Source organism: Trichechus manatus, unplaced genomic scaffold, assembly GCF_000243295.1.
Source record: "Trichechus manatus latirostris isolate Lorelei unplaced genomic scaffold, TriManLat1.0 scaffold00061, whole genome shotgun sequence".
NCBI lineage: Eukaryota > Metazoa > Chordata > Mammalia > Sirenia > Trichechidae > Trichechus > Trichechus manatus.
This window is the reverse complement of record NW_004443997.1, coordinates 6214220-6235316: the sequence shown is the minus strand read 5'-3', so window position 1 is coordinate 6235316 and position 21097 is coordinate 6214220. Positions and strand designations below refer to the sequence as shown.

At 41.0% G+C, this 21097-nt stretch overlaps 1 protein-coding gene across 2 annotated transcripts in view; it reads right to left on the bottom strand.

The window, feature by feature from the left end:
- CIT (citron rho-interacting serine/threonine kinase) overlaps positions 1-21097 on the bottom strand; it is a 180839-nt gene that overhangs the window by 135785 nt on the left and 23957 nt on the right. For both annotated transcript variants that reach the window (XM_004379026.1, XM_004379027.1), the window contains exons 5-7: positions 9984-10126; positions 9070-9163; positions 3186-3389 (exon numbers count right to left, since the gene is read on the bottom strand). In XM_004379026.1, the coding sequence (XP_004379083.1) occupies positions 3186-3389; positions 9070-9163; positions 9984-10126 (441 nt within the window). The remainder of the gene's footprint in view (positions 1-3185; positions 3390-9069; positions 9164-9983; positions 10127-21097) is intronic.

The following is a 21097-nucleotide window of genomic DNA, read 5'->3' as shown; positions in this document are numbered from 1 at the left end:
TACCAATGATTGTTAAGAAAGATGATTCAAAATGTAAGATTACAATTTCTAGCCAATCAGTGAAAAAGTGACGCTTTCAATGATTCCACCCATTTTGTGATGTTGATATATACTGATGATTCTGTAACCTTCCTTGGACTTGGACAGACATGGTTGTGGCAGCATACTTGTCCGTTTTCCCATTCTTGCCTATTCTGTAATATTCTTTGGATTTAGGCAGACATGCCTCTAGCAGCATGGTTGTCCGCTTCCCACTTTTGTCCTTTTGAATATATGCTGAATAAAACTTTCTTTTTACTTTAAAAAAAAAAAATACAGGTGATGGGAAATAGTTTTAATTCTACTATATATATATAGATATATATATACACACACACATAACTGTATTTCTAATTCATTTTCTCATTTGATTTTACTATCATATTCAATAGATAGCACTAAGCAACAGTATAGTAAAGTATCAAGTCAGGCTACCTGTATTATTTTGGGCAAATTATTTAGCCTCTCTTTGCCTCAGGTTCCTCATCTGTAAAATGAAAATAGTTATACCTACTATGGTATGAAAGCTGGAGCCCTGGTGGCATAGTGGTTAAGAGCTCAGGCCGCTAACCAAAAGGTCAGCAGCTCGAATCCACCAGCTGCTCCTTGGAAACCCTATGGGGCAGTTCTACTCTGTCCTGTAGGATCTCAATGAGCTGGAATCAACTTCGCAGCAACAGGTTTGGTTTTGATTTTGGTTTTATGGTTTGAAAATACTATGGCTGGAGTCAGAGGTATCTTAGTCCTCAAGGTGACATCTTTGCTTTTTCACACTTTAAAGAGGTCTTTTGCAGCAGATTTGCCCAGTGCAATATGTTGTTTGATTTCTTGACTGCTGCTTCCATGGGCATTGATTGTGGATCCAAGCAAGATGAAATCCTTGACAACTTCAATCTTTTCTCCCTTTATCATGATGTTGCTGACTGGTCTGGATATGAGAATTTTTGTTTTATGCTGAGGTGTAATCCATACTGAAGGCTGTGGTCTTCGATCTTCATCAGTAAGTGCTTCAAGTCCTCTTCACTTTCAGCAAGCAATGTTGTGTCATCTGCATAATGCAGGTTGTTGATGAGTCCTCCTCCAATCCTGATGCCACTTTCTTCTTCATATAGTCCAGCTTTTTGGATTATTTGCTCAGCATACAGATTGAATAAGTATAGTGAAAGGATACGATCTTGTCACGTACCTTTCCTGATTTTAAACCATGCAGTATCCCCTTGTTCTGTTCGAAATGCCTCTTGATCTATGTACAGGTTCCACGTGAGCACAATCAAGTGTTCTGGAATTCCCATTCTTCGCAAGGTTATCCATAATTTGTTATGATCCACTCAGCTGAATGCCTTTGCACAGTCAATAAAACACAGGTAAACATCTTTCTAATATTCTCTGCTTTCAGCCAAGATCCATCTGACGTCAGCAATGATATCCCTCGTTCAATGCTCTCTACTGAATCTGGCTTGAACTTCTCACAGTTCCCCGTCAATGTGCTGTTGCAACTGTTTTTGAATTATCTTCAGCAAAATTTTACTTGCATGTGATATTAATTATATTGTTTGATAATTGCTGCATTCCGTTGGATCACCTTTCTTTGAAATGGGCACAAATATGATCTCTTCTAGTCGGATGGCCAGGTAGTTGCCTTCCCAATTTCTTGGCATAGATGAGTGAGCACTTTCAGCATTGCATCTGTTTGTCGAAACATCTCAGTTGGTATTCCTTCAATTCTTGGAGACTTGTTTTTCGCCAATGCCTTCAGTGCACCTTGGACTTCTTCCTTCAGTAACACCAGTTCTCAATCATATGCTACCTCCTGAAACGGTTGAATGTCAATCAATTCTTTTTGGTATAGTGACTGTGTATTCCTTCCATCTTCTTTTGATGTTTCCCGCATCATTCAACATTTTGCCCATAGAAACCTTCAATATTGCAACTCAAGGCTTGAATTCTTTCTTCAGTTCTTTCAGCTTGAAAAATGCTGAATGTGTTCTTCCTTTTTCATTTTCTAACTGCAGGTCTTTGCACATTTCATATAATACTTTACACCTTCTCTTCTGGAGTTGCCTTTTGAACTTTTCGGTTCAGCTCTTTTATGTCATCATTTCTTCCTTTCACTTTAGCTACTCTACGTTCAAGAGCAAGCTTCAGAGTCTCTTCTGACATCCATTTTGGTCTTTTCTTTTTTCCTGTCTTTTTAATGACCTTATGCTTTCTTCATATATGATATATGATGTCCTTGATGTCATCCCAAAACTCATCTGTTCTTCATATTTTCAGTCACCTCATATGCATGCAAAAGCTGGACAACATACAAGAGAGATTGAAGAGGAATTGATGCATTTGGATTATGGTGTTGGCAAAGAATACCGAATATACTATGGGCTGCCAGGAGAACAAACAGCCAGAATGATTCTTAGAAGCGAGGATGGTGAGACTTCATCTCACGTACTTTGGATATGTCATCAGGAGGGACCGGTCCCTGGAGAAGGACATCATGCTTGGTAAAGTACAGGGTAATCAAAAAAGAGGAAGACCCTCAATGAGATGGATTGACACGGTGGCTGCAACAATGGGTTCAAACATAGCAACGATTGTGAGGATGGTGCGGAACCCGGCAGAATTTCGTTCTGTTGTACATAGGGTCATTATGAGTTGGAAGCAACTCAATGGCACCTAAACAACAACAAAAACTATGGTTTGAGAATTAACTGAGTTAATAAACTATATTTCATTAATTCTAAGACTCACATTTATTCATACTGAACAGCTTTTGAAATCAAGATGCATTTTATAATCAGTGAAATATCATAGGTTAATTGAGAGCAATTCCTTTTTGAACCTGTTGCCATTGAGTCGATTCTGACTCATAGTGATCCTATAGGACAGAGTAGAACTGCCTTATATGGTTTCCAAGGAGCAGCTAGTGGATTCGAACTGCCGACCACTACGGTGTAGTCTTACAATTACTAGCAGTTAAGATGCAATGAAATACAATTAACAAAGTGTTTAGGACAGTGTTTACTATATACTATGTAAGTACTTGCTACTGTTATTATTCAGTACTGCTGGTTTACAAATAAACTTTCATTAGTACAATTTTTAAATGATATTTCTCAGGATTACTTCAAAATCGACTAATGGTTCATTACCTGGAAATTCATGATGTTACTGAACGTTCTGGCTGAGGTTCCCTCAGTGAATGGGGATCTCCCATAAACCATCTCATAAGCGATCACTCCCACAGACCACCAATCACACTCCAGGCCGTAGACACCTTTTCCGTCCCCATTCATCACGGTCAACACTTCAGGGGCCATGTAATCTGGGGTCCCAATTGGGAGTTTCGCATTCACCTAGAAGCCCATAAATAAAATACATGCAGCAAACTTTCAATTATCCTCAAGTAGATAGCCAACAGACACATTTCAGACAGAAACTGATTTGCCACTGACTACTACTCTTTCAGGCACTTAAACCTTCCATCAAGTGGCACATGATCAGGAAGTGCAAACAATTTACTAGTTCAAAAAAAAAAAAAAAAAAAGGCACATAATATAATCCAAAGGCAAAGGGGTAAGAGTTGCTGATGACATCACCCTTTGGTAACACAAATGAGAAGTGAATATATACCTGGTATGGAAGATGTCTTTCCCAATACAAGTTACTGATATGATACAATGTCTCTTACTTATGGAACAGCAAAATAATAATAAACTCTAAAGATGAATCTATAAGATTAATCTTCCACAAATGAAAAACTGGCAGCAAGCTGGCAACATAATATTACAAATATGTGTCATATCTCCAGTTAAAAAATTTGGAAAACTGCATTTAGAAACAACACTCCTACTTAACTAGTCCACCCACAGGGCAAGACATGATAAATAACTTCCACCAAGATGGGAATGCAAAATGGTACAACCACTTTGGAAATCGATTTGGTGCTTCCTTAAAAAGCTAGAAATAGAAGTACCATACGATCCAGCAATCCCACTCTTTGGAATATATCCTAGAGAAATAAGAGCCGTCATATAAATAGATATATGCACACCCATGTTCATTGCAGCACTGTTCACAATAGCAAAAAGATGGAAATAACCTAGGTGCCCATCAACAGATGAATGGATAAACAAAATTATGGTATATTCACACAATGAAATACTACGTAACGATAAAGAACAATGATGAATCTGCAAAACATCTCATAACATGGATAAATCTGGAAGGCATTATGCTGAGTGAAATTAGTCGCAAAAGGGCAAATATTGTATGAGACCACTATTATAAGAACTCAAGAAAAGGTTTAAACACAGAAGAAAACATTCTTTGATGATTACGAGGGTGGAGAGGGAGGGAAAGGGGTATTCACTAACTAGATAGTAGAGAAGAATTATCTTAGGTGAAGGGAAGGACAATACAAAATAAAGGGGAAGTCAGAAGAAAAAAAAAACTTCCACCAAAAGCCAAATGTTAATGAGTTCATTTTCCTCACCCCTGTTGCTGTGACCCCTCCCCACTATTCAGAAACCCAGGGCCCTGCAGTCCAATGGCCCTGAGTATCTGGCCTTGGCAGAGGGAGATCAGGACAATACAGGAGGTCTTTTTATTAAGTCAAACGCATTTCTTTTAAAGGACTGTCCTTTCTTTCTGAGAATTTGTCCTTCTGACTGTTTCAGTGTTGAAACATCCTTTGTTTCTTGAAATGATGCTGATGATAGAAATAGGTTTTCTTCCCCCAACCCATCCCCACCCCTTCCTAGGCAACCTAGTAAGCTGGCAACCCCTGTCAGTCTTCAAAATTATTTTAAAGTTTTCTGAGCCATAAAATTTGAAGTCTAAGAATTGCCTCTCTAATCTTCCATCACAACAAAACAGAAAGAGAGGGCCTGATGTTAGTCACATACTGTGTTGGCCAGCTGTCCAATAACTCTACATTGTAAATGGACTTCTCTCAGGTCAGCAGTTATATGGTGCAAAAGAACTTTCTCCCTACTAAAAGATGTTAAGTGCCCCCACATGAGCAGACAGATGCTTGTTGGTAGGCCCAACACCTTCAAAGTTAGCTTTAGATCAAGAAAGTAAATTTGCTTTGCTTAATTTGACTGGGGACTGAGAGGAAAGTGAATGTCTAGAGAGGACAGTACAAGGTCTCCCTTCCCCAGTGACAAAGACCATGCTCTTCCAGCCTATACCCTTAATCTTGTCCATCCCTCTGCTCCAAGATGCCCTCATTATAGAAAATGAACCCATCCTTTTTACCCCTTCTCTCTTCACCCCCTTCTAAGACCCACACTCTGGTATAGGCTTTTCCAAACCCTAAGCCCCAGAAGCAGGGTTATACTGTTATTCCTGAAACCGTCCATTCATTAATTGGGCAACAGGATTTCTACTCAGGAAAGGATTCCTCGCTGAATAGGATTTCCCCTTGGGAAAGTTAGATGGTCATGTCATCCAAGAAGTATACAGGCAGGCCTGTGCTGAAGGAGAAAAGTAGGGACAAAGGGGGAGAAATTGGCCTAAGGCAGAACCATAGAGTGTCTTAACCTCGCAAAACTGAAAAGTAGGTTAAATCAAGGGGACACCTTGGTGTTAGGAAGTCTGAGCCAAGACTTCTGTTCTTTAATGTGTGTACAAAATGTTACTGAGTTCATTATAGGATTAGGATTCATCTTCAGGGCTGTGGTTAAAACTCTCAACACTGACAATGAACATTCATATTTTTTAAATAACAAAATGAGAAAAACTGTAAAATATTGATTTAACCATATAGTCGTAACACTTCTGTATTGTTGATTAAATGCTTACTCTTTATGCATGATCACCTCAAAGGACCATAACCACACAATCATTAAATATGCACCATTTGCACTTGTTGGATCTTATGTTATCGCCACACTAGACTTGTTAGGAATATTCAGTTCTCCTTGTTTGCAGCTCACATGGCCACTTGTTCACAACCAAAGAGTTGATGGGAACTTGATGGGTCAGGTATAGTACAGTGATCCAACCAAATAGTATAAATTGTCACATGCCTCATTTTCAAACGCATGATTAGACTTACCAAGAGAGTCAGAGAACTCCTGCACTAATTCTTGTTCCATAACAGACAGGTGATTATATACATATATGTTCAATTATTTCCTAATTGTCTAAATTTTAATTTGTATTAGAAAGCTATAAAAGGAAAAATACTCCCTAGCTTGCTCTTTAACATCTCCTATTATAGTACTTAATAGTAATTAACAAAGGTTTTTAATGACAATTAATGACTACTTAGTTTTCATTAGTTACTGGCCTCTAAGCATACTGAACCTGGTCAACATGTAATCTTACACGTTTCGATGAGGATTTTGCAGCACGCTTTCAATCTCCTCTGGCTGCAATTCAACCACCTGCTCTGGATAAAATATCAAAAGTGGAACGTGCAGTAGGAGCCCAGCCTTTCCCAGCCTTCCTGCAGTACGCTATCTGACAGGGCGCCAGTATTATTAAACTTTAGCTAATTGTCATTGCATTAACAGGGAAGAAAATAAAGCACTTCAGCAAAAGACAATAAGAGAATGACAAGGGGGCAGAAGAGCCAGTGAAATCCTGGGAAATGGAGAGGTAGGAAAAAGAAAGAGAAACGGATTAACCTAGATTGTTTTAAAAACAAAAAGCAGATAAGGAAAAAGTATATAAGAAAACCACTGCCTTCCTCCTCCCAAATCCCTCCTCATAAAAATGCTTAAACATAAAACTATTTAAACCTAACTTTCTCCATTTGGAGCTCTGGTGGTGCAATGCTTAAGAGCTCAGCTGCTAACCAAAAGGTCGGCAGTTCGAATCCACCCTTTCTCACTTGGCTTTCAGAAAATGATTGTAAGGAGATTGTAAACGAAGAGTATTATAGTGATGTTAAGTCATAATCAGCCCCATTTGGCAGCTGAAAAAGCCAAAGAAGGTCAGCCCTTTTTAGATTTATGTAGGAAAGAAATTATTTGATTTCTTTTCCACAAAAGGAAGAACACAGTGAGAATTTTTTTGCTGCTTCTGCAGGTGTATGCTTATGTCCTGGGCAGCTAGGTGGGGGGAAGAAATCCCATTGCCATCAAGTTAATTCCAACTCATAGTGACCCTATAGGACGGAGTATAACTGCCCCATAGGAGCAAGTAATCAAGGGTTAAGCCTTTAGCTGCAAATAAATCTGAGTGCCTCTGTGAGGCTTCCTGCCTGGAGTGAAGCTTGCTACAATTAAAGAACTGAAAAGGGCAGTCTGAAGCACTGAAAAACAGAAACCTGAGATGAATAGGAACCCTGTCCCTCCACCAAAGGCAGTAAAGAGAGTGACTCCAGATGTGGAGAAAGGGCTTTACTCTTAATTCCCATTTATTTACCAAACAATGTCTTTGGATCTTAATCTAGTTTTCTAAGCAGATTTTCTTATTGTAAATACATATTGCTGGCTATAAATTAATTATTTAGCTTTCTGATGCTTCTCAATCTACTGCAATAATTCTTAATTGGGAGAAGGGGAGGAAGAGAGGGTAATTGCGCCCAGGGGACATTTGGCAATGGCAGGAGGCATTTTCGGTTGTCACAACTGGGGGTGGGGGGTGCTCCTGGCACTTAGTGGGTAGAGGCCAGGGGCGCTGCTAAACATCCTACAATGCACAGGATAGTCTCCACCCACCCGTGATGAAGAATTATCTGATCCAAAATGTCATTAGTGCTGAGGCTGTATTAACAAGCCACGGGTACTGTACTTATGCTTCAATTTATTTCTAGACGCAGGAGTTTATTTATATCATCAATGTATTATTTAATCCTAGGTGATAAAACTGCTTGTCTTTAACATTTTCCCTATGCTTTATTCCACAAAATTCAATATCTAAATTTTCATGCCTGTTTCTGAAATGTACATAATAATTTTCAAAATATAAAATGTTTTGATTCTGTAACATAATTCTTAATGATCAAATAAATAAATTATATGAACATAACCTGCAATAATAATAATAATGCTGAGGTTGAAAACCCTGACTTTGGACAGCATAGGCAGCCTGTTTTCCCAAGGGCCTGAACACGAAGTAAATTATCTCAGAATGGTCTCGGATCTGCAGAACAGGGAGGTCAGATGTTGGAATGCAGAGTTAATGCAATTACAAGACTTCTAACATCAACCTAATAATACTCACACCTTTCCTCGAAAGAACTTAAAAGGCAATTTCCACATATTGTCCATTATACAAAGGACTTAACTCTCAGATCTACAGCTTCTCCAGCCTCTTAATTTATGCATTTGAACTAGAATCACTATTTTCTAGAGAAAAAAATAAAAGGCCAAGTTCCTAAAAGTATGTCTAGGTCACTAAGTGACTCAGTTGTAAAATCAAGTCTTAAAACTAAAGTCGTCTTCCTCTTAGACCTATCACATTTTAGTATGTACCAACTTTATAAGAAGATTTTTTAAATCTAATTTTTTTTACTTTGTCATCTTTTTCCTATAGTATTCTCTCTCTTGAGGTCAATAGCTACCTTCCTGCCTTCCTGATTAGCATGTGGAATGTGGTTTAATTTTTAGCAAAGATCTAAGACTTAAATATGACATTTTCAGCGCATGGTTCTTAACACTTAAGGATATTCCATATGAATACTCTGGTAATTGATTGCAATTTTGCTGCATGGGAAATAGAGAATTTGAGATAAAGAAGGTTAGACTTCATAAAAATATTTTAAAGTAAAATAGGTAATATCACAGAAGACAGTCTATAACAGGCAAGGAAAATGAAGGAAAAAAATAGGCTTTTTTTTCCTTTTTCTCCAAACTCTAAGAGTATTCCTAAAAATGTTTTGTAGGGTATTAACAGGCATTATACAGAAAAGGGTTCCAAGGTCAAGTAAGTCTGGGAAATAGCACTCGTCTCATCTCCATCCCCACGGAGGCATTTCATACACTGGCAGAAGAAGGCTCCAACATGTCTCTCAGTATTTCCCAAACTTATGGGACCACAGTATAACATCTACTAAACGATTTCATTCCATTTCATTACCATCTTATTTGAGTTCATTTTAGCCGCTGATCCAAAATCCACCAGCTTAATATGCCCTGTTCGGTCAATAAGAATATTCTCAGGCTTGATGTCTCTGCAAGAAAATCAAGGCCACAAATTAGTGTTGTCTCCTCCATTCTAACCAACGAACAATTGCTAATCTAGAATATCAAGTCTGTCAAGACTCTTGTTGCATATATTCTGCTATAGACTTCCCTATTGATTAGCATGCATTTTGCAGAACAGATTTAAGTAGAAAATAATAATAATAATAAAATAAACGTGTTATTAGATGGATTATGTCTCCTAGAGACACACATTTGGCACTACGGAAGCTAAGGCCAAAAGAATCTGGAGACCTTGCCCAAGGTCATGTAGCTAGTCAATAGAAAGCTAAGATTCTATTTCAGATTTCATGATTCCTGGTCTAACCATCATTTCATTACCACAACACTCTCAGATGTACATAAAACATCAGATGAGTGAGGATGTATAGAAACACTTATTAACTGATGATTTTGTAGATCTTCTTTGTAAACTACTTATGAGTGCAGTTCGAAGTACAGCTCCAAGGTCTTCTGCGCCTACATGGTACGCCCGTTCCTTCTGTAAACCAAATTCTGTTTTTCTACCATCTAACCCAAAGAACCCATGCGAGGATGCCTAGTCTTAGTAGCTACATTAACATTTCTTACTGGCAAACTTCACAACATTACAGTTCTAAATCTACTTTACTGTTGAAGAGGCAAGCTGAAGTGTCTGCCATTAGGGAAAGCTGAATTTCATCCAGTTACAGGTAAGACTGGATAAAAATTGGATGGAACATTATTTTGATGCTGAAGTCATTCATTCACTCTACTGTGAAAACTCTTACGTGATACAAATTCTACGTATGCCACCAGAGTCTCACTTACCGATGTACATATCCCATCTGATGAACACTGTGAACAGCCAAAATCAGTTCTGCTAGGTAAAATTGAATCATATTTTCATCCAATTGGTCCTCATATCTATTCAAGAGTGACAGCAAGTCGCCTCCAGGCTGATATTCCATGACCTGTATAGAATGCCAAAGTTATTAATTTTTCACACACCCAAAAAAAGGGAACACCTCAATTAGATCCTCAAATACTGCCTGACGTGTTGTAATTATAATGTCTTCACAAAGCAATGGAGATGTGTAAGACATACTGTAAGTCATGTAGGATAGGCTCTCTGCCCTAAGGAAATTACATCCGTTACCCAAGAGAATCCATATAATGAAAGACTAGTCCCAGACACCATGCACAATATTTGCAAAGCAAGCTTGAAAAGTTGAATTAAATCCACCCCCTCACCCACCCACCCACCCACCCAAGTTGACACACCAGACATTCCCTAAGATTAGGTACACAGCGTAGATGGAAATTCCTGCAGGGCAACAAACTCTCTTGCATCCTTTTTGCATCACCCTCAGCACCCAGCATAATATAGGAGGAGTGCAATAAATGTGATAACAACCTTTTCCTTTAACAGGAGGGTAATCTGGCAGTCTCTATTAAAAATTTAAATGCGAATATACACCCTTTAACCTAGCAATTCCACTTGTAACAATTTATAGATACTTACAATGGTTTGCAGATAAACAGATGTACTGCAGCATTGTGACAAGGGAAAAAAAGTCTGGAAATCATCCAAGTATCCATCAATAAGAGACTGACTAAGATATTACATATCCAAATGAAGGGATATGATGCAGATATTAAAAATGGACTTGATCCATTCATACAGTCATGGAAAGCTATCCATGATAATAGAAAGCGACATCCTATATAGAATCAAGTATGACCCCTTTTTTGTGAGAAAAAGCAAATTATTACAATTGTTGATAGGAAAAAAAATCTGGAAAAAGAATATCAAATAAAGCCTCAGGCAAATTTTTTGATTAGCAAAAACATATTGCCAATCCCAAGGAACTGAAATCTTTCCTCTTTTTGATGATAACCTGGTATGATGTTACTGAACCAACATGTGGATTAGAGGCCAGCGGGCCTGGGCTGGCTTCAAATGCCAGCTCGCTGACTTTCAGTTTCATCCTCTGTGAAATGGGGATAATACTATCCCTTTTGCAGGACTGCGTGAGGATCAAGTAAGACAAGGCCTCCAGGCGGCCTGGTACAGTGCCTGGCACCAAGAAGGTCCTCTGCTACCATTCAACTCCTTCCCTCCCCCTCCCTTTACTGCATGCTCCTTTCTGCTCTGGCTGGCGAGGAGCTGGGACCTACTTTGACCATCACTGCAACCATGTTAACCTTGATTGAGTTCTCCTGCCCTTCATTCCGATGTCCCATTTTATTAACCACACTATAAGTGCCTTTTGTTTTGTGTAGTCTCAAACTCTTTCTGGAAAAGGGCGAGACCCAAACTTCTTTTTTAAAAAAAAAAAAAAAAAAAACTCTAAGTCTTTCAGACTACTACATTCCAGAAGCCAACTCTAGGATGTGAATTCTTACCACCACCGTCCAAACTCCTGTTTGGTTTCAGTCCAGAATTAGAAGAAAGCTCTAGATGGTCAGACCTGGAATGTCCACACATACCACAAAAGGCCTCAGGCTGGTCCCATAGAGTCCAGGAAGCCTGTCCAGCTCCAAGTCATCCCCAAATCAGATACCTCTGGCGAAGCCAGTGACTTGCATGTCCTGTATGGAGGCTCCGTGTAACCTGCGTGTCCACCCATTCACATGAAGACATTCAACTAGCAATACTCGACAATTCCATGTGAACAGTAAGGTTACATTTGCGCTGGCATTTGCTGAAAAATTTTATTTATAAACTAATAATAATAGCAATATCTAAGAGGGACAGCAGCTGATACGCATACTTTGTTTCCCCCAAATTCACAGCTGACATAAGCTACTTATCCCAGCAGTACAGGAGCCCACAGGAACCACCTGGCTGCCTATAGCTCCCCTACTCATCCCAACCTGTTCTCCACAGGCTCTGGGTATGTGGGTGAATTCTAATTTGTATGTCTGTTTTAAACATATATTGACATTAAAAATGTCTTAAACATCCCCCAAAATAGAAAGAAATTCACAGGTAATAACAGAAGTACTCACACTTTTAGAACGGAAATGTCTTAAAATAAGAACAATGCATATTTATGACGACACGCTGCACTTATAAATTTTCTAATCTGGCTCTATTAAAGAAGTGAAAAAACAGAACAGCTTATAAGTTTAAGGCTGAAAAAGTCAAAGGCAAAGCAGTTGCTGACAACTTTTAAGAGCTCAGAAACTGACCACTACTTAGTGCTCAGCAGCTACGCCTAAAGATTCTGTTTGTAATGACCAGTAAAATAGTTCAGAAAATAAGAAACATCTCTCAAAAAGTCAAACACCTACATTCTTTGCACCTATTCAGAAGGTCCAGCTTCCTGAGCTGAAAATCTCTGCCCAAACTAGTTTTTTCTGAGTCAAGCAACTTTCCATTGAAGCTTCGTCACTCTTCAAAGCCAGGCTTGACTGAGAAAACAAGCAACAAAAATTAGAATAGCTGAAGGCAGCATGTCCCACAACATGTGGCCAAAATGACAGACCTCTAAATAGACTGGGTCCTGATCAAAGAAACTAATCAGACTTGATACACTGACATGGATCCAGGCTGTTGTTGTTAGCTACCATCAAGTCAGCTCTAACTCATGATGACCCCATGTACAACAGAATGAAACACTGCCCAGTTCTGCGCCATCTTCTGATTGATGGTATGCTCAAGTTCAATCGTTATGGCCACTGTCCAGTGTGTTTTAGTGTCTTCCAACCTAGGGGGTTCATCTTCCAGCACAATATCAGGCACTATTCTGTTGTGATCCACAGGATTTTCATTGGCTAATTTTTGGAAGTACGTCACCAGGTCTTTCTCAGTCTTAGTCAGAAGCTCCACTAAAACCTGTCCACCATGGGTGACCCTGCTGCTATCTGAAATATCGGTGGCATAGTTTCCAGCATCACAGTAACATGCAAGCCACCAGAGTATCACACACCCACAGTGGGGTGGTGGGGAACCAGATTACCACACTGAAAATTCCAACAATGCGCCATTAGAAGAACTGAGTTCGGACAGTTACTGAGTAAATTTGGCTGTCCCAAGATGTTGCATGTATCCCAAAACTATGCTATGTAGTATAGTTGCTCAACCTGGTGTGTATGGAGCCCACAGGGAAGACAGCTCATGTGTGGTCGACCCAGGCTTGACCAATCATCACCTTACTGAGCTTAAAGATGCAGAAAAGAACCAGGACTTGTTTTCAGAAAACACTTTTGAACTTTCAAAGGTGATACCAAATCAAGAGGCTTCGAAAGTATCACCAAAAGTCACAAACGAACGAAGAGTCTTCAAGCCTTCCTACCAGATGACTTGCTGTGAACCAAAGACCAGGGTCAGCAGGACACTATGAACAGATTTAGGCCAAAGTTACCAGCCGGGCCGTACCAAAGAGTCCATTCACAGCACCTGATTTTGTCTGAAAATGTGACTGTGTCCCTGAATTCTACTACTTAGAGATGCTCAGTGAGGCACTGGTTCCAAAGAAAGCGGTATGGAAACCAAGAAGCCTGCAAGCCCTCTAGGGCAGGGCTTCCCAAGCCTGCCTGCCCATCACAATCACCTGGGGAGCACTTTTTAAAAATGGGTAAGAAACACGCATTCATCCAAGCAAATAATCGAGCACCTACTATGTGCTAGGCACTATTCTCAAAACGAGGAATACAGCAGTGAATGGAATAGACAAAAACCCTTACCTTCATGGAGTTGACATTCTAGTGGAACAAAAAAGTATTTTAAAAAAATAATAATAAGCAGTATAAAAGGTTAAAGTACATCTCCTTCTCATCCCCACCACTTAGGGAGCTTGTTCAAGATATGATTCCAGGTTCCTACCCCAGTGTGCTTGTCTACTAACCTAAAGGTTGGTAGTCTGAACCCAACCAGTGGTGCTGCAGAAGAAAGGCCTGGAGATCTGCTTCTGTAAAGATTGTGTTGTTGTTAGGTGCTGTCAAGTCCTTGTCAACTCATAGCAACCCCATGAGACAGAGCAGAACTGTCCCATAGGGTTTTCTTGGCTGTAGTCTTTACAGGAGCAGATCGCCAGTTCTTTCTCCCGTGGGGCAGTTGGGTGGGTTCAAAACACCAACCTTTCAGTTAGCAGTTAAGCACTTAACTGTCTGTACCACGAGGGCTCCTTTCAGTAAAGAATACAGCCAAGAAAACCCTATGGAGCAGTTCTACTCTGTAACTCATAGGGTCGCCATAAGTTGGAATTGACTTGAGGGCAAGGCATTTACCCCAGTCTTCACAGATCAAGCTCCATGGGTTGGGTCCAGGAATCTGCACTGTCAAAGTGCTACCAGGGTGTTTCTGATGCAGCTAACCCAACACTGTATTTGGGGCTCACTGCTGATGAGGGTGTACAGCCGATGTGGCTCCCAACTGCAACCAAATTAAGTTTCTACACAGTGGTGGCCTTGTAGCAAACTTGGCTTTCATACAGCCATTCACTTCTGCTGCTTCAATGACTACCTGGAGCCTTTCTGCATATCAAGACAAGATCATTGACAACAAAGGGCTTGAAAATAACCAGTCCATCAGCACTGAGGCAACGATCCTCCATCCTCTCAAGGACTGGAAAACAGGCCCCTGCACACAATGAACAGCTGCAGGTCATCCAAATGGTGATCACCAAAGCATGGCAATCAAAGGCCGGGGAGACAGGCAGAGGGAAAAGAGCTCTTCAGTGAAACAGCCCTAAACAATGTGGCATCGCTGTGCTGCAGAGGACAGAGAAAGCACAGCAGCTGACAGTCCAGCCTGGCTTGGAGCTATAACAGACTTGCTCTTTTAAAGCAAAGACTTTCAGGCCAACACAGACAGTCCCTTCTGATGGCAGCAGCTGCAGATGCTAATTAAAGGGCAAATCTCACATGTGGTTCAGTGCGAAACGAGCGGCTGCTTCTCTGTTGGGTGTTTGTATCTACACCGCAAGCACTGGGATGGCAATTTCCATCAGCAGTGCTGTGTTTGAAACAAAGGCTGTGTGTGTGTGTGTGTGCGTGTGTGTGTGTGTGTGTGTGTGTGTGTACACACGTGTATATGCAGTGCACATGTGGGGCGTGGTGAACACTCGATAGCTCTGTAGTACTCTATTGCAATCTGCATAGGACGTCATTAGAATCACACTGTGCTGACCACCTCTTAGAAATGTCTCCTTGAAATGCTTGCACTATGATCAGCATGACTGAGAATGTGCCAAGAAAACATAACGATGCTACCGGCATCATTATCTACTCTGTCTAGTGTTTTTGGTCTTTGGCGTGGGGAAGGAGGGTAGGGATCCTCTACACAGAGTGACCCTGAAGTTATTCTTCTTGAAGGGCAAAGTGGCCGAGAGAAAAAGAGAGAAGGTCCTTTATCTCAAAAAATATGAATCCCAGCCAGATTCATCCTCCATTCAAAAAGTCTTTATTGAGCATGGAATCAGCCAGGATCTTGGCAAGAAACAGACAACATGCTCAAACCAGGTAAATGAGGACATTAGTTAATGAAGGGCTTTTGCAAAGGTGAAGGCAGGTTTAAGGGAGATAAACAAGGAATGGTGAAGCAACTGGGGTAGCACCAGCAGTGGATTAAGTATCACTCCTTGGCCTGAAGGGGTAAAGACGTGTGCACTATTACTGAAGGGGTACAAGCAAGAAGCCGTAACCAGAAACTAGCTGTAGCTATGGTTGCTGTTGTTAGCTGTCATCAGGCTGGCCCTTGACTCATGGAGAACTCGTGCACAGCAGGATGGAACCCCTGTGATCTATCGGGATGTCATGGCTGATTTTTGAAAGTAGATTTCCAGGACTTTCTTCCTAGCTTGTCTTAGTCTTGAAGCTCCACTGAAACCTGTTTCAGCATCACACCAACACGCAAGCCTCCACGGATAGACGAATGGTAGTTTTGAGGTGTATTGGCCGAGAACGGAACCCAGGTATCCCATAGGGAAGGCGAGAATTCTATCACTGAACCACCACTGCCAGATCAGCTGTAGCTATAAAACCAAAACCCTGTAGCTATAGGACAATGCTTTTCAAAGTGTGGTCCCTTGGTCTGACAGAGACTGGAGAAACCTCAAGAGTATGGCCCCCAGACACACTTTCAGCTCAGTAATGAAGTCACTCCTGAGGTTCACCCTTCAGCTGAAGACTAGACAGGCTCATAAAACAAAACAAGACTAAAGAGGCACACCAGCCCAGGGGCAAGGACTAGTAATGGGGAACCTAAGGTCGAGAATGGAAGAGTGTTGACATGTCATGGGGTTGGCAACCAATGTTACAAAACAATATATATATTAATTGTTTAATAAGCTGGTTTTGCTCTGTAAACCTTCATCTAAAGTACAATTAAAAAAATAATTAAAGTGTGGTCCCTGATCATAGTCTCGAGCGACAACTCAGTCAACTGGCATTACATAGTTCACAAAGATAATGTTCTACATCTTAGTTTGGTGAGTAGCATCTGGGGTCTTAAAAGCTTGCGAGCAGCAATCTAAGGAACAACTATTGATCTCTACTCATCTAGAGCAAAAGAGAATGAAGGAAACCAAAGACTCAAAGAGGAAACTAGCCCAAAGGCCTAACAGCCCACCTGAACCATAGCCTCTTCTAGCCTGAGATCAGAAGAACTAGATGGTGCCCGGCTACCACTACCGACAGTTCTGACCAGGGATACAGCAGAAGATCCTAGATAGAATGGGAGAAATGTAGAATAAAACTGAAATTCCTAAAAAGGTCAGACTTTAATTTTAAATTCCTAAAAAGGTAGAGACTAGAGGACCCCTGAGACTATCACTCTAAGTACCCTTTGAACTTGGAATTGAAACTATTCCTGCAGGTCACCTTTCAGCCAAATAATAGATTGGCTTATAAGATAAACAATATCATCCATGAATAATGTGCTCCTTAAACAATTAACTATATAAGACCAAACAGTCAACATTTACCGAAAAGCAAAGATAAGAAGGCAGGAAGAGGAAGGGAAGCTAGATCAATGGAAATAGAACAAACAGGATGGAAATAATGAGAATGCTGACAGAATGTAAAAATTGCAATCAATGGCATGGAACAATCTGTATAAAATTGTTAAACCAAAACCAAACCCGTTGCTGTCAAGTCGGTTCTGACTCATAGGGACCCTGTAGGACAGAGTAGAACTGCCCTATAAGGTTTCCAAGGAACGGCTGGTGGATTTGAACTGCCAACCTTTTGGTAAGCAGCCAAGCACTTAACCATTGCACCATCAGGGCTCCAAAAATTGTGAAAAGAGAACCTAATTTGCTGTGTAAACTTCACCCAAAACTTAATAAAATGTTATTTAAAAAAAAGTGTGGTCCCTGGACCAGCAGCATCAACTGGGAACTTGTTAGAGATGCAAATTCTTGGGCCCCACCCTAGACCTACAGAATCAGAAACTCTGGAGGTGAGGCCCAATAAATGCAGACAACATAACTAAATTGTGGCTGTGAAAACGGTAAAGTTCTAAATGCGCTCACTTGAAATATGGTGCCTTCAACGACCAGGACACAAAACAACTATTTTGAAGGCACAAAGAACTCAAAAAATCCCCCTAGGCGACACACGCAGCAATTGAATTGGGGTCAATAAGAGGTATTAATATCTCATTTCTCCAATGAGAAAATTGAAGCTGAAAAGGCCAACGATTCCAGGGAGACCAAACAATGAGCAGTAATAAAACAAGAACCAACATTCTAAGTAACAGCCTCCTTTTGATGGCCAGCCAGATTCCAAACCCTGGCTTCTGAAGCAGCAACACAGGAACACACTGGTAAGTTTTGAGACATGCCTGAAAAGAAGATAATCTTACCAGAGGGATCAAAACAGCACATGTCTCACTGTCAAAACTATCATAAGCTGACATATTTCACTAAAATAAACCATGAAGTCGTATTCCATAGCTCTCTCCAGATTCCCAATGACAGCACAGACTGGTGTTCGCACAGGCCATGGAATTACTGCCTAAAAGAGGCCACTTCCAAATTTGTCCTACATAGGAAGGAAACACTGCCCACAAAATTGCACAGCTGTGGGTTGAAAGTGAGAGAGGAAATATTAAGAACTAATCCCAAGCAGGATATCAGAATGAGGGTCTATCGGCAATAAGAGTACGAGTACTGGAGGTAAGGGGCCTGGCTTCATATCTCAGCTATGTCTTTTACTATCTACAAATGTCGCTGTTTTAACCTCTGTGTTGAACCTCTTGGCAGACTATTAATTGCCCTCCAAAATCCATTCTTCCCTTCTTCCATAGTAACAGAATTTCAGAAGATACAGGCAATGCAGCTAGACAGGACAGTTCCCAGCCTCCTTAACAGCTAGACACGGTCATGTGACTGTGTTCTCGCCAACAAAATGGGAGAAGAAAAGATGTGCCCAACTCTCATGTCGTTTTGTGCAACAGGAATTTGCTTGGCCTGAATTTCTGCTTTTTCCTCCTGACAGCTGGATGGAACAATGACATGAAACGGCTCAACTTTAACCATGCAAAAGAAGACAACACCCTTGGGGATGGGGGAGTCACGAAATGGAAGGAACCTGGGTTCCACGGTTATCACATACAACACAGCTGTCCCAGCCTAGACTGTATTTTGGAGTCTCTTTGTTACAGCAGCTTAGCCTATACCTTAACAAATAATATTTCTATGTGCAACTGGGGGAAAACATTTGGAGTGAACAGAGAGAAGGCAATATAGGCTCACAGCAGGTGAAGGAGGTTCACAAGCTAGTTACAGGCTCAGAGCAAGGGCAACCTGAAGAGAACTGTTGTTGCTGTAAGCTGCTGTCAAGTAGGCCCCCGACTCATGGCAACCCCACACACAGTGGAATGAAACACTGCCCGGTCCTGCACCATCCCCACAATCAGTTGCAGATCAGACCTTTGCAACCCATGTGGCTGAAACCTGTTCAGCGTCACAGCAACACACAAGCCTCTGCTGACAGATGGGTGGTGGCTGCACATTAAGATGCAATGGCCAGGAATCGAACCCAGGTTTCCGTAAAAGGAGACCACCACTGCCTCAGCCTGAGATGACCTGCAGTATGAAAGGCATCAATACAAACCAGCAAGCTTTAAGATTCTCATAAGGAATTTAGATACAACAATATTACAAGCACTGAGTTGTAAAACAATGTTTCCTTTGTAAAGATTAGCAACTTCCGCAGAAGGACACTGGCAAAGACATCTGTTATGTGGAGTTAAACAGATTTTATCATGAACCAGACCAAGGAACCACTGTTTCAATGGGCTGCCTGCCAGAACATGGGACTAGCCTTGTTATATAGAACCAGACATTACAACGGAGTTTGCTACAATTTTCTACATACCATGGAACGGTAAGCCATACTCACTGCTACCCAACTGCAAATGGGAATTTCTTAACCATCAAAATTCCAAAGGACCCAAGTTCAATTTCCTTGCACTGCCCTCCAAATTTTGAGAATTTCACTGGGTCTATCTTGAATTACATACTTTAGAGAGCAAAACTCACACTGTTAACATGATATGATTTCCATAACACAATAAGTAAGCTTGTATGCAAATCATATTTCCATGAAATTAATCATGCATTCACCCAATAAATATTTCTTAAGCATTTACTAGAGTCCCTGGGTAGCACAAAAGGTTAACACGCTCGGCTGCTAACTGAAAGACTGGAGGTTTGAGTACATCCAGAGGTGCCTTAGAAGAAAGTCCTAGTGATCTACTTCTGAAAAATAAGCCACTGAAAATTGTATGGAGCACAGTTCCACTTTGACACACATGACGTTGCCGTGAGTTGAATCGACCCAACGGCAACTGGTTTTTTGGTTAAACATTTACTTGGTGGAGCTCTGTTGGGAGCAAGGGAGACATAATCACTCCCCTTATAGAGGAAGCAGCCTTGTGGAAGAGATCAACACTCATCCACAATTGGGAAGAAGAGAATGCTATGAGCCCACAGCACAGAGGCACCCATTCCAGATTCAGAAGTTCTAGGAAGGGTTTCTGGAAGAACTGACATTTGATCCAAGCCCAGAAGGAGACACAGGAGCCAGCCAGGCAAATGGGGGGAAAGAGTGAACAACACACAAGGGTAAGAGGCACGTTCAAAGAAGTAGAGGAAGTTCAGGATGAATGTAAAGTGAATGGCGAGACATGGCAAGTAACCAGGCTGAAGGCATCCTCCAGAAAGGCCTTGTAAGCCTGGAAGGGTCTGGACTTCATTCAGAAGGCAGCAGGGAAATTTTTTTTTTCTTTTGAGGTGGGGAGGCGGGAGGGGGGCTCATTTCTCTTGTTCTTTGTTGATTCACCAAATACAATGTTTATTGACTGACTTCAATGCACATGTGATTCCTTATTTAAAACCATGATAATACACTTAAGATCAAAGGATACTGAGGATTGATTACATTGATTTTTTCTATTTAAAAAAGGGCTCCAATGTAAAACAGAAGAACATGAAATGAAAATAGTTGGAAGAGAATTGAGAGCCTGTCCCAGTCCCTCCCTGGAGGGTAATCTCAGAACCCTGCTCAGGGTTTCTCAAAAGTGTAAGTCTCCATCAATCACTTGGAGCAATTATGAAAAATGCAGATTCCTGGGCCCTGCCCCTGCTCCTCTGAGTTAGACTCTGGAAATTTGCATTTTTGATGAGAACCTGAATTGATTCATGTGTTACGTTAAAGCTTCTAGCTACTATCACAACAGAGGGTTCTGGACAGAGCTGGAGAAGGATACAGAACAAAATTCTAACTCACAAAAAAAAGACCAGATTTACTAGCCTAAAGGAGACTGGAGAAACCCCGCGAGTACGGCCCCCAGGCACCCTTTTAGCTCAGTGGTGAAGTCATTTCCAAGGTTCACCGTTCAGCTGGGGAGTGGACAGCCCCATAAAACCGAATGGGACTAATGAGGCACAGCAGTCCAGGGACAAGGGCCAGAAGGCAGAAGGGGACAG